Source organism: Phaenicophaeus curvirostris, chromosome 2 (genome assembly GCF_032191515.1).
Source record: "Phaenicophaeus curvirostris isolate KB17595 chromosome 2, BPBGC_Pcur_1.0, whole genome shotgun sequence".
Classification (NCBI taxonomy): Eukaryota; Metazoa; Chordata; class Aves; order Cuculiformes; family Cuculidae; genus Phaenicophaeus; species Phaenicophaeus curvirostris.
In genome coordinates this window covers 104,029,999-104,043,575 of record NC_091393.1, presented here as the reverse complement: position 1 = coordinate 104,043,575, position 13,577 = coordinate 104,029,999, and the positions used below count along the sequence as shown (strand labels likewise).

The 13,577-nt window shown below is 44.2% G+C and overlaps 1 protein-coding gene across 8 annotated transcripts in view; it reads right to left on the bottom strand.

Annotated features, from left to right (window-relative positions):
* The window catches only part of RTN4 (reticulon 4), a 101,437-nt gene that overhangs the window by 44,408 nt on the left and 43,452 nt on the right, over nt 1-13,577 (bottom strand). Inside the window, exon 1 of one of the 8 annotated variants that reach the window (XM_069850247.1) lies at nt 2,595-3,038. The exons of 5 other annotated variants lie outside the window; for them this stretch is intronic. In XM_069850247.1, the coding sequence (XP_069706348.1) occupies nt 2,595-2,967 (373 nt within the window). In that variant the 5' untranslated portion in view covers nt 2,968-3,038. Of the gene's footprint in view, nt 1-2,594; nt 3,039-13,577 lie in introns of those variants that run through there. 2 more of the 8 variants (XM_069850253.1, XM_069850254.1) reach the window with 2 other exon arrangements.

Genomic DNA, 13,577 nt, shown 5'->3' with positions numbered 1-13,577 from the left:
GATTATGAATTACAATTCTTTGGCTACACCTAAATTCATACAACAGCACTGAAAGTAAATGAAACTGTGACTCTGCAGAAGAGACAGAACCATCTCAGATACGTGGCAGTCATCTTGCCACAAGCATCAGTCTGAGTTGGTCAATCTCACAGCAAGACTGAGTGAACCAGTTTGAACCCAAGTTAGGTATTTCGACCGACACAGTTTTAACATGAACTGCTAGATGCAAAACTAAAAAAATGCTTTGTGGTTAAATATCGAACTTGCTCAAAACTAAGTACTTCTGCAACTGAGAGGACCAAAGTGTTCATGACATAACTAGATAATGCTTTTAGAAGAACTTGTTCTCATCTAGTAGTTTCAAGTTCTTAAAACATAGCCTGCAATACTCTAACCCATTATTAGATGATCACTATGTATTACAACACCTTGTCTTTGGAAACTGTGCCTCATAAAGATGCTGGTCCTCACTTCAGAGCTCTAAATTAATTATCTCTGATATATTTCGTCCTCTCCAATTCGGGTTTATAATGTTGACAACACTTCTTGGCTACGCTACCCAATTCTGACATAGTTAGGCCTCCTCTACTCTAACAAGAGGAGATACGTAGATTTAGATTAGATATTGGGAAGAAACATTTTCCTGTGAGAGTGGTGAGGCACTGGCACAGGTGGTCCAGAGAAGCTGTGGCTGTCCCATCCCTGGAGGTATTCCAAGGCCAGTTTGGATGAGGCTTTGGAGCTACCTGATCCAGTTGAAGGTGTCCCTGCCCATAGCAGGAGGTTGAAACTGAATGATCTTTAAGGTTCCTTCCAATCCAAACCGTTCTATCATTCTTTGATTTTATATTTCAGGAATTACTGTGTACCCTTGCCTTACCCTTCAAGGGTCAGGGAGTAGAAATACAAATAAGGTCTGGAAATCACACTTTTATCCCTAGTGTTGGAAGCAACAGTATGATTTGGTTGATCTTATTCCTTTCATTCTGTTTAGCTCAAACCTTCCACAGCTCCACCCAGACAACTTGCCTAGAAAAATTTGCGTTGACTCCTCTTATGTCTGTTGCAAGCTTTTGTCATCATCTGTCCTCCAAATGGTGGAAATATAAAATATGTCCTCAGCTACCAGAACAAAAAAAGTAGGCTTCACGAAAGACAACTAACTATCAAGTCCTGTCACATACGCAAATAAAATGCATTGTGAGAGTCCCCTCACCCCAACAAAATTAAATTCAGGTTTAACAACAGGCCTTTTGTCGTTACTGTTCCAGATGCTTTTTTTGTTTAAATATCAAGTGTCATGCTCACTCATACCATGACAGCAAGTCATTACTGAAATCCTGCACCTTTAAAACACACAGAGCGGACCAATGTGACAGCGGCAACCAAGAATGCACCATCACGCTAACAACGCACTTTGTTCATTTTCCCTGCTTTCATGGCCTCAAGTTGGCTCTTGCCTTCCGAGTTAAGCAAAAGCGGAGCCAAGGGCCAAGGCACAATCGCAATCCGCATGCAGCACACACGTCATGTCAGGTCAGGCCCTGGATCAGGCCTTGCAAAAGGGGCTCTGGCAGCTGTTTTGGGGAACAGCACACACCCCTCTGCAGCAGTCGGGAGCTGATGGGATCCCTGCAGCATCCCTGAGACGGCAGTACCCCAGCAGCACCCCTGAGCTGATGGGATCCCTGCAGCACCCCTGAGAGCCGAGGGGGCACCCCAGCAGCACCCCTGAGATGATGGGATCCCTGCAGCACCCCCGAGAGCCGAGGGGGCACCCCAGCAGCACCCCTGAGATGATGGGATCCCTGCAGCACCCCCGAGAGCCGAGGGGGCACCCCAGCAGCACCCCTGAGAGCCGAGGGGGCACCCCAGCAGCACCCCTGAAATGATGGGATCCCTGCAGCATCCCTGAGCTAGCGGTGCCCCAGCAGCACCCCTGAGAGCCGAGGGGGCACCCCAGCAGCACCCAGAGGTGATCCCTTAGGACATAGCCCGCTGAAAGCCGTGGGAGCAGCTCTCGTCCAGAGGCAGCCGCAGGACGTGGGCTGGCTCTTTTTTTCCCCCAGTGCTGCCACACCTACAGCAGCCCGGCCGCCTTTTGTGCTTCCACACACCCTCGGCCAGTTTCCAGTCCCCGCCGGGACCGCAGCCTCGCTGCCCGCAGCCGGGGAGCGGCCTTTCCCACGCAGAGCCGCCCCCCTTCACCTCTCGCCCAGCCCCGCCAGGCAGCCTCGGGGAGGGAGGGAGGCAGCGCCGCTCCTTCGCTCCTCGCCCCTCCCAGCGAGGCGATTTGGTTAAAATGAGTAAGATTAAAAGCAGCTGCGTTCCCCCCATCCCCCTCTTTCTCTTTCTCCCTCTCCTCCTCCCCAACCCCGCCCCGGCCGGCCGGGCGCAGGGAGGATGCGGGGGTCGCGCCCGGGGCGGCTCTGCCGCCGCATCCCGGTGCGGGGCGGCGCTCGGGGGCAGCGCTGCGAGGGGAGGAGGAGGGCGAGAAGGAGAAAGGAATTCTGAAGAGCGGCGAGGCGCCGGGGGGATGGGGAGCCCGCCTTCCCGCAGGGGCGCGGTGCCGCGGGAGGACAAAGGGAGCTCACCGGAGGAGCCGCGGCGGCGGGGGGCGGCGGGGGGCTGCTCCTGCGCGGGGGACGGCGTGGAGGCGGCCGACGAGGAGGAGGAGGAGACGGCGGCCGCCGGGGGGCTCCAGCCGGGCTGCGGCGGCTCTGGGGCGGAGGGGCGGGGGACGCCGAGCTCCGGCGGCTGCTCCTGCGGGGGAGCGGCGGGCTTCCTCTCCATCACCTCCAGCTGCTCGTCGAAGTCTTCGTCCTCCTCTTCTTCCTCCTCCTCTTCTTCCTCGTCGTCGACCACGAACTGGTAGTTAAACTGCGGCTGCTGCGGCCGCGCCGGCCCGGAGGTGGCGGTGGAGGCGGAGGAGGAGGAGACCAGGGGGGACTGGTCCAGCTCGTCCATCGTGCCCGGAGGTGCTGGAACAATGAGCGCGGCGCTGGGGCTGTGCCGGCTGCGGGACCGGAGCTCCACGCCCTGGTGAGTCACCGCCGGGGGAGGCGGCGGGGCGGGGGGGGGCGTCGAGATGCATGAGGGGCGGGGCCGCGGCGCCACCAACGGCCGCTGGTGCTCGGGAACGGGCACGGGGGGGCGGGGCCGCGGGGCGCGGGGCGGGCGGCGCCGCTTCGGGGCTTCGCTAAACCGAGACCGGGGCTCCCGGCGACAGGGAGGGAGCCCCCGTGTCTCTCACCGGGACTTCGCTTCCAGCCTGAGCGTCCTCCCCACCCCCCCCACGCCCGCCTCCTTCTCCCCGCCCTGCTCCGCCCTCCGTTCGAACCGAAACGGGATGCAAAGACCTCGCTGTGTCTGAAAGAAAAACCCCACAACACAAAAGAAACGGAGAGCAGGTATTTCCCGAGGGGTGAAACTTGCTTAAATGCTTTTATCGGTGCAAGTCAGCCGCTGCCGTGCCTTGGTGTCTCTCACCTGGACTTAGAATCATAGAATAGTTTGGGTTGGAAGGTACCGTAAAGATCACTCAGTTCCAAGCCCCCTGCCACAGGCAGGGACACCTGCTGAGGCTGCTCAAAGCCCCATCCAGCCTGGCCTTGAACACCTCTAGGGATGGGGCAGCCACAACTTCCCTGGGCAACGTGTGCCAAGGCCTCACCACCCTCATTGTGAAGAAATTCCTCCTTACATCTAGTCTAAATCTGCCTCTCTCCAGTTTATCCCCGTTGCTCCTAGTCCTATCACCACAAGCCTTTGTGAACAGCCCCTCCCCAGCTTTCCTGTAGCCCCTTTCAGGTACTGGAAGGTCGCTATAAGATCTCCTTGGAGCCTTCTCTTCTCCAGGCTAACAACCCCAACTCTCTCAGCCTGTCCTCGTATGAGAGGTGCTCTAGCCCTCAGATCATCTTTGTAGCACTCCTCTGGATGCATTCCAACTGTTCCATAGCCTTCTTATGTTGAGGATGCCAGAACTGGACACAGTACTCCAGGTGAGATCTCACAAGAGAACTTCGCTTCCAGCGGGAGCATCCCCCCACCCCACTCTGCCTTCCTCCCGTGGGAATGGCAGTTCAGACCAAAACAGGATGCAAAAACCTGACTGTCTGAAAAATAAAAAAATAAAAAAAAAATCTAGGGAGCAGATATTTCCTGGAGGGTGAAACTTGTTTAACTGCTCTTACCAGAATGGATCTGAGCATCTCTGCAGAGTTTGGGTTCATAGAATCATAGAACCACTAGGCTGGAAAAGACCTATTAGATTGAGTTCACCATTCCTATCAGGCAAACGTGGCAGCATGTTCACACAGCCAGAAGAGGCGTCCAGCCCTGGATTAGAATCATAGAATCGTAAAATCATTTGGTTAGAAGAGGCCTTTGAGATCATTGAGTCCAACCGTACCTGTCCACTACTAAATCATATCCTTGAAGCCCCTCAGCTACCCATCTTTTAAACACCTCCAGGGATGGGGACTCCCTTGGCAGCTGTTCCAGTGCCCGAGAGCTCCTTAGGTGAAGAAATTTTTCCTAATATCCAATCTAAACCTCCACTGGCACAGCCTGAGGCCATCTCTTCTCATCCTATCTCTCGTTATTGGGAGAAGAGACCAACATTCACCTCAATACAACCTCCTTTCAGGGAGCTGTAAACAGTGATAAGGTCTCCCCTGGGCCTCCTCTTCTCCAGGCTAAACAACCCCAGTTCCCTCAGCCGCTCCTTGTTCGCCAGCCCCTTCACCAGCTTCATTGCCCTTCTCTGGACGCACTCCAGTGCCTCAATGTCTGCACATCTCCAGGACAGAAGTGCTGCCCATCTCCAGGTCAGAAGTGGTGCGTGTCGCTGGGTTAGACTCCAGCACGGTCCCTTGCTTTCTGCCCAGAGATGGAACATTGGCCAAAGTCCTTAAGGCAGTACTCAGTTTAACTGAAACGGTGCATATTTGGACACAATTTCCACCCGCACAGCTACCACAAAAAGACCAAGAGGGCTTATAATCCTATATTTAACACTTTTCCAGCATTGCTATGGATTTTTAACCCACAGATTATTTGTTCTTCCACATGTATAAATAAATAAGTCACTGGAAATGTTCCGAGCAAGCAAACTGCAAGTTCTGTGGGACAGAGAACCCAAGGAAGAGGAACAACTCTCCTATTACTTCTGTTCTGCCATGCGGGATGCAGCGTGTGCAAAGATTCATATTCAGGTAAGCAGTCCCATTAAGCAGAATGATTGACGCCCTTGCCATCAGGAGAAGTTCCCAAGTGGGCTCTGTCTGGCATAACTAAATGTGTGGAGGCAGTGAGGGGGCAGCTATACTTCATACTGCAGCGTCTCTAGCATGAAACTGCAGTTAGATCTCCAGCAGCTCACTTTCCAAAAAACAGGATGGAGGAACTCTAGAGAGTCCAGCATTGAGTCCTCTCTTGTCTCAGAAAAACATATCCTGTTATTTGTATGAACTGTTTGAATCTAAGTCTTTGAGTGTGGCATGGGCTGTTGCTGCTATTTGTATTCAATTTTCTAAATAACTAGACAGTTCCTTCAAATTTTCAGTCTTAATTTGCTCAAGGCAAATATAAGACCTTTTCCCACTTTTCCCTTTCATTTCTGTGAATTTTAATTTCTAACCTATTTAAAAGAACACACTTGGTTTTTTAAGCTAAAGCTAGAGAAACTCTGCTCTCACCTTTTCCCTTGGTCCTCCAAGGAGCTTTTCAGTGCACCAGATCCAGTCTCAGTCTGGGCATAGGAAGTTCCAGATGAGATTTTTTTCAAAAATTTACAAAGACATCAATATTCTCTATCTCTGCCAGAAATGCCTAGAAGGAATGCAAAAGGTATTTTTATAAATATAATGAAGGCAATACTGTTATCATGATGGAGAAAAACATTTCTCAGCAGATGAATAAGCACTTAACATGCAAGGCTTTAGACTTCATTCTTTTCCCCTAAGATTTTATATCTTCAAGTGACAAATTATCTGTGTATATTTTCAAGTCAGCCCTTTTTACAGTGATATAAGGGATGTCACAGTGGCAGTAGGATGGATGGATTAAATTCAGTTTGTTGTTAGATAGAAAATGTGGAAGTTCTGGCTAAATTCTATTCCTATTTTTATTTTTACAGCTCTGTAACAGACAGTAGACTAGGTGTGTATAAATACAGTAGAACTGGCTCAGTCGCTCCCATCCTTACTGAAATTTATACTACATTACTGAGGAAGAATACAATCCAATGTTCAGCTCACTCAGCTTGGGTATCAGCTTTCAAATTCGCCTAGATGTCAGTTATCCCTGAATGGCATTTTTGATCTGGTAGAAATGGTGGGTCTTGACATGGAGGGTCTCAGCCCTCAGTCTCTGCTGTAACTCCAGTGCCAGCATTTCCACTTCAGTGAGCCACTAATTAATTTGATTAATGATTTAAGATATAAACTGATACTTTGTCTTTTTACTTATCGATTGCCGATCTGGAGAATGTACATGGGGGAAGGTGCTCAGTTCTGGGTAGTGTAAATTCTCAGAACATTTTAACTCTTTGAAGAAGCTTAATATACTAATTCTGTTAGGGAATAGGTAACAATCTGGTGATGGCTTTTATCTGAGAAAAAAACCCAATACACATTTAATGACCTTTTCAATGAATAGAGGTCTGTAATCTTCAGTGGTATTTTACACCACTCACAGTAGACTACTGAGACTGAAATATTTTACTAAAAGGAAAATTCAGCTTTTCTGTTCTCATTTACTACATACCAGGTAAGTAAACAGACTTTTATTTTTGTATTGTAATCTAAACGTTCTGCATAGCAAATAAAAATAGTTTGATTGAATAAAGTCTTTATACTTTCACCAGCCAATATATTTTTGCATCTCTTAGTTAAACAAGTAAATGGAATTTTAACATTCTATTAAAACACACTCTCAGACAACAAGGTACTTATAAAAAGTTGTGAAACCCTGAGTATAGACACAGCACTGCAACTGATTTTAATATATCTAACTGCAGTGATTTGGAGTCATCTACAAATAGGGAAAATCTATATATAATTCAGCTGATTTTATCGGAATTCTTGTAGGAGGCTCCATAATCAGTTAAAGAGAAATGAAAGGTTTTTTTATGTAGAGAAAGGAAGTGACTAAAGGTCTTGGAGGGAAACAGGAAGGGAGTTCCAGATAGCCTGAGCAAGTCAAATTAACAAGCAAAGGGAAAGTACATCTCTCTAGTACTGAAACTATACTGCAAAACACCCTTTCTTTTAGTTCTTTGGAAAAATATTTTACAATTCTTATATAACGATTGTCAACAAGTTAGAGTACTTTGCAGATATGCAGCAAGTTAATTTACAAACTTAGTTTTCATGAGGTGTTTTCGTACGTGGAACTTAGGAAAGAAAGCATTCCAGCTGTGAAAGAGAAACACCAGCTAGTGTGTTTCTGAATTTCCACAGCTGTGCCGACAATGGCTGTATAGTGGTTGGTTTTTATTTCTGTCTGCTGTGACCTCTGCTTGATCTTACACAGAAGTATATGACATCCCAGCACACCATAGACTAGGAAAATAATTGTGATGGGACAAATGCAGTATTATCACTGCACGGTAGGATCAAGCAGAGAAAAACATTTGGTCTTGCATAGCAATTTAAAAAGATGGAGTTAAAATTGCAAGAATGGTTGGATTTCTGTCCCTCCTTTTAAGCTTGAACTACAGTCCTGCAAGTTTCAGGCTCTGTGTCTTTATTTCTGGAAAGATAAAACTCAGTCAGTCTTTTGTTTTCAGGTTATGCCTGTGCTGCAGTGTCTCAGGCATCAAGCATAAATAAATATTACCTAGCAGGTTTGTCTTCATTTGAACACCTGCTATACCTTTTTTCAAGATCAGTAGTGGAATATTGTGACAAAATCGCCGCTTAGTTTATTAGTACAAATACAGCATATGGAGGGGACAAGTGTTCACGCAATGGCACAGAGCGTTTACCATCTCTTGATGGTAACCAAGTCAGGTTCAACTTCATCAGAATCTTCTGTGGGGCCTGTCTTTCAGGCTGTTCCTCTCTAATAATTAACATTTTCTAGAAAGTAGCTTTTTAAACCTTTTTTGTTCTTTAGTCTTCTGGACATTTCCTATTCTGTAATTGTTTCTAACATAGAATCACGGAATCATAGAATCATTTGGGTCGGAAGGGAACTTAAAGATCATCCAGTTCCAACACCCCTGCCATGGGCAGGGACATGTCCCACTAGACGAGGCTGCCCAAGACCCCATCCCACCTGGCCTTGAACACCTCCAGGGATGGGCCAGCACAACTTCCCTGTGCAACCTGTGCCAGTGCCTCACCACACTCATAGTGAAAAAATTCCTCCTTATGTCTAGTCTAACTCTGCCCCTCTCCAGTTTATACACATTGCCCTTAGTCCTATCACTACAAGCCTTTGTAAACATCCCATTGGCTGACTTAGATGGAACAAATTTTTCCACTTTTTTAATGTCCCGAACATCACCTTGATATATCGAAACCAGTCCATTTCTACAGTGAGTGTCCTAATAACCATGCCAATACACAGTAGTCTGATTCAGATCTATCACAAAACATTATTAAAAACTTCCTTCAGCCTGTCAGCCGGCCACTGAGCCAGTCCATCTGCATACAGGAGAGTGGTTTACGGATAGCTCTAAGTTACACCAACTGCCATGAGCAAGAAGTTGCCATTAACTGTAGCTTTAAATTCCATCATCCAGGTAATTTCTTCCTAGGCTACAATTTGGTCTGTTTAGGCTTTCATTCAAAGAATCAAAAGCTGATGCATAACATTAAAAATGACATTACTACAATGAACAAGAATGTATTTTCTCCTCATTAAAACATACCAGCATTTGAAGTGAATCAAAGCAATGACAATGCTTTCCAATGAGTGAGACCATGACATGAGAAATTCACCTCAGACTGCACAGGCATCTATGGCTAATTGGATTTTGTTTTGACTACTGTTTTCCTTGGAAAGATCCATTAAGTTCAAAAGCCAATACATAGTTCAGATATCAATTTTATGCCTTACTGACACAGGACCCAAAGCAGTGGGGTCCTTCCAAACCCAAAGATGATATTGTTTACACTGAAGAGAGACAAGACTTCTGTGCAGAAACCTCAGACATTTCCTGTGGCCCTTCCATGTTCCTGGATAACCTCCTATCTAAATACTGACCCCAGAGCAGGCTGCATATCTTGTAGGACTAACACGTTTCAACAAGCAGATAGTGTGGATTTAAAATAAAATTTTTCCTTTAAGTCCTTTCTTCCCTCTCTGCCCAGTTAGAGAGTGAGGGTTGGGCACTCTGAGGGAGCATGCAGTCCATCACGAAGTCCTTAAGTGAAAATAAGGACTGAACTTACCTTTCAGTATTACAATGGTGCAACGTAACAATAACAAAATTGAATCGAATACGTCCATTCACACATTAATAACAGTGTATTAAAAAGACAAAACTATGGACATGTGGCAGAATGATATACACTAAATGACTGTTAATACCACTTTCTAAATTGATCAGAGTACTGCAGAAAATTAAAAAATACAAGAATATGAAGTCTTCTGAGACTCCCTGTGAGCATTTCTAAAATTTTTGAAGGAATTATAATAGAATGAATGGTCAAAAAACTTCAAACTACCCAGAATAAGGCTAATTCCCCACTTTAGGTTTAATATTGCCAATCTTCAACCCCATAACACTTTTAAGAAATACAATTAAATTATTCACTTACCAATCTGGCTGTGAAACACTCCTGTGGAACATAAAGACCACCAGCTTCATTGGATCTAGACACAATAAAATCCGTTCTCTATTAATACCTCTTGCAAGCAGATCAAGATAGAATCATAACTTCTCTTCCTTTAAAATGAAAGATCTCGGCATCCCTAAATCTATACCCCTGGACATACCTAAATACAAACTTTTCAGTCTTAATACTTAGCAGTTTTTTTATGTTCTTATCATAGTTCTGCTCTGGTTTATGTGACTATTACACACGCTGTAATTAAAAGTAACAAATGAGTAACGTTTGTTCCATGTATGCCTAGAGATTCAATGGTGGGAAGAAAGTCCACTGATACCCAGCATCTTTCAAGTCATTTGGACTGACATGTTTGTGGCATTCAATTCCCAGGGAGTGAAGAAAGTAGGGTCTAGTTATTACATCACAAATTAGAGCACAGACAGAACAGTTTTACAAATTACAGGTGTAGTTTTAGAGCAGGAACAGAATTTAGATGACGTGTTCCAGGCTCAGAATATCCAACCACTCTCTAAACCAGGGGTGCTCAACTTCTAATTTCTTAACTTGGAACATACAAGTGACTGAGCTGAATTATCTGAACAAACCAATCCAGAAAAGTATGTTCCCTGCATATTCAGGGGAAGATGCAGGTGGCAAGAGCTGATGGTGGCAAGAGTGGTGGCAGTTCCACCACTCTGATTCCAGATGTTGACCTGATGATGCTACTAGCACAGTGACTAGAATTTACAACTCTGACAACAAGAATGAACTACCTGAAATCATGGTACTTTTTTCTACATTATTTTAATAGCTTTTAAAAAAACTTAGGAATTCATAAAAGTTATAATAATGTGGAATTTAAATGGGTTTGATTTTTTAAAAGGAAAAATGCATATAATTTAAGTCATAAAATGATTTTTGCTTTTTCAGCATTGGTATTTTCCCACTTAGGAAAGAAATATATTCAGGGTTACTCCCTTGGCTGCCAAATATGCCTGAGGAGTAAAGAGATAGATCGTAGCAACATTTTCACCATTGCTGTAGACAAGGTTGATGGCATTACTACTGGGACCATGCAATTTAAATATATGGAGAAAGCTTGCTCTGGAAGCAACAGTACTGATTTTCAGTGGCTCACATTTGAAAGGTACCAGCCCACCATCTTCTAGCACTTTGCTGACTGCTTCATAATTTGTCCCTTGTAGCTGCTTTTATCAGACTAAAACAGCTGGAGTCTTCCCTTGAGTTATGATGGTATTTTCAAGTTGCAGTGCATTTTTTTACTTCCAAAGACAGAAGGTGTGGCACCTTTGGAAGACACCACCAAGACTGTGACTGCTGCTTCTTTCTTATGAGCATTCAGGGAGCTGTTCCTTTTATCTGGGTCAGGCAAAGATAGGACAGCTAAAAAAATTTCAACATGACTACCCTGCTTTCTCAGTATCACATCAAGCTGATCATACACTGAAGCCCTTTATCTCTCTCACCTCTCCCCACATGAAACACTCCAACTTATAAACACTTTAGACAATTTCAGTAAACTGTGGCAATAGTGCGTGATTCAAGGATATTAAATTTTTGATAGTTTTGTAAAACCAGCCGGCTAAATTACAGAGAGCTGTCAAGCTCTCCTGTGGAGAGGGAGCCAGGAAAACTTGGTTGTTACCCATTCCACTTGGGAACCATCAGCTAGTATGTGGGTTTTACAAGCATGTCTGGCTTTTACTCAGATGGCAAAACCAAAAAGGAGGATGAGAGAGATGTGAAAATGACTGAAGATATTCCAGGACAGAGATGCAAACAATGTAAGACCTGAAGCTATAGGAAACCTGAATTGGCCAGTTTTACTGGTTTTAGGACTAGTTTCTGAATCTTGTAGATACAGATGTGTTTTAGGTGAGTCATGCCAGTGGGACTGTGGTGAGGACTACCTGGGTGCAGCCACAGTTTTGGCAAGGGCAGGAAAAAAAAGGGGAGATAAATCCTGTAGGCTGTATTCTCTTTGATATAGCTTGTTAAAAGGAGCAGAAACAAAAGGAAAGGATCTTGAAAAAAAACAGCACATGAAAATGAAGTTACATAGGGCTACTTTATTCCCCCAAGAAAATCGACACTATTCAGACTTTCTAGGCATGGTTTGGCAGGTATCACTTATTTTAAGCTGTTTTCAAATACATTTTTTTTCAACGCAAATACAGTTCTTACTCTTCTCATTGTAACTTGTGAAAAAACAACAGATTTCAGTAAAAACTGACTACTTGAATACCATTTTGCATCTGCTCAACTTCAGCAAGGGCTATTAGCTAAGATTAACTGGCTTTATACCACCAGATAGAATCAGGTTGTTAAACAGTGCAAAATTTAATGTATGAGCTTGGAAATAACTATACCTTGACCATATCCTGGGCAGAAATGCCTGGGTAAATTAAAACAAAAATAGTTTGGTGTCAGAGATAGCAAGCTATATGTTGTTTGTTTCTCATCTAAATCATACCCCCTTAAAGCTTTAGGAAATGAAATCAGAATTTAGAAATAGCAGTCTATCCAACTAAATTGATACAACAGAGGTCTTCTAAATTTTGCTTTGTTCTAGGGTAATGTTGAACAGATCTTTCTGATCGAGCACATTACAACCTTCCTGAAGCTAATATAGATTAACTACGATGGTTAATACAAATTAACTGAGATGGCTAATATAGATGAACTAAGATGGTAGGCTGTGTCTACCCTCAGAAATTTGTTTCATTCTCCATTTCTCTTTGCTTGCAATTTTTATTTTTAACTAATCCCTGTTCACTCCGACTTTTCATGAGGATAATAAAACCCCCCTTAAAAGTTGGGGGTTTTTTCCTCAAAAACATCACCTGGCAAATCAGTTTGAAGCGACTGCTACTAAAAGACTAAAATCTTATAATGCTTCAACTCTGTAATCTTCTGTAAAGCCAACCTCACTGAGTAATGATGAGAAGCTTTTTGACACTACGCTAGTATTAATTTATTTTACCTAGACTATAATCTAGAGGAGCAACAAGTTAATAAGTCATTCAAATTTGTGCATGCTTATAAGCTGCCACTGAATTCATGTCAATTTTATTTATTATTCTAGCACACTGTATTTCTTTCAGTATAAAGCTGTTTTGTAAGTATCCTGGAAAAAAAAAAGAACTAACTTAAAACAATAGGCCTATTGATTGCCGTTTAAATAAATTCTTCTGATGGTGAGGAGACAGCCTCCTTTTTCCTCCTAGTTAAATCTAAGAATTCCTCTATATTGCTCAATAGCTATTTGATCACAGGCAGTTTCTTCATAATTTGGCCTGCTCGTGTAACTGTTGTGATGGCAAAATATATCTCCGATCACTCATGCGCTCTCTTTTCAGCACTTACGCAAGTGCCACGTTTACCTTCTACTCTTGTCTCTGAAGAATTCTCAAATTCAGTCCATTTCTAGACAAATCCCCTCACCATATTTTTACTGTCGTCATGTTGCTGTTCATCTGATCTGGTTTAGCCCTTCTTACAGCTTGAGGTTTATACAGATGTTCAATAGCTGTGCTGAACTGTTCCTTTGAAACCAAGTATCCTTTTTTTTTTTCAAGAATATAATGAAAAGAAAAGTTGTAAGACACAAAGATGTACATGTATTTTATAGTAATTAAATGTAACACTTCAAAACCTCTGCCCTGGCTTTTCCACTACGTGGGCGATGGTTACTGCCTCTGTAGACTCAGCCTCTCTGCTTTCATCTTAGGCAGGTTCTTTTTTTCCCCAAATCCATTTCTATGTCTG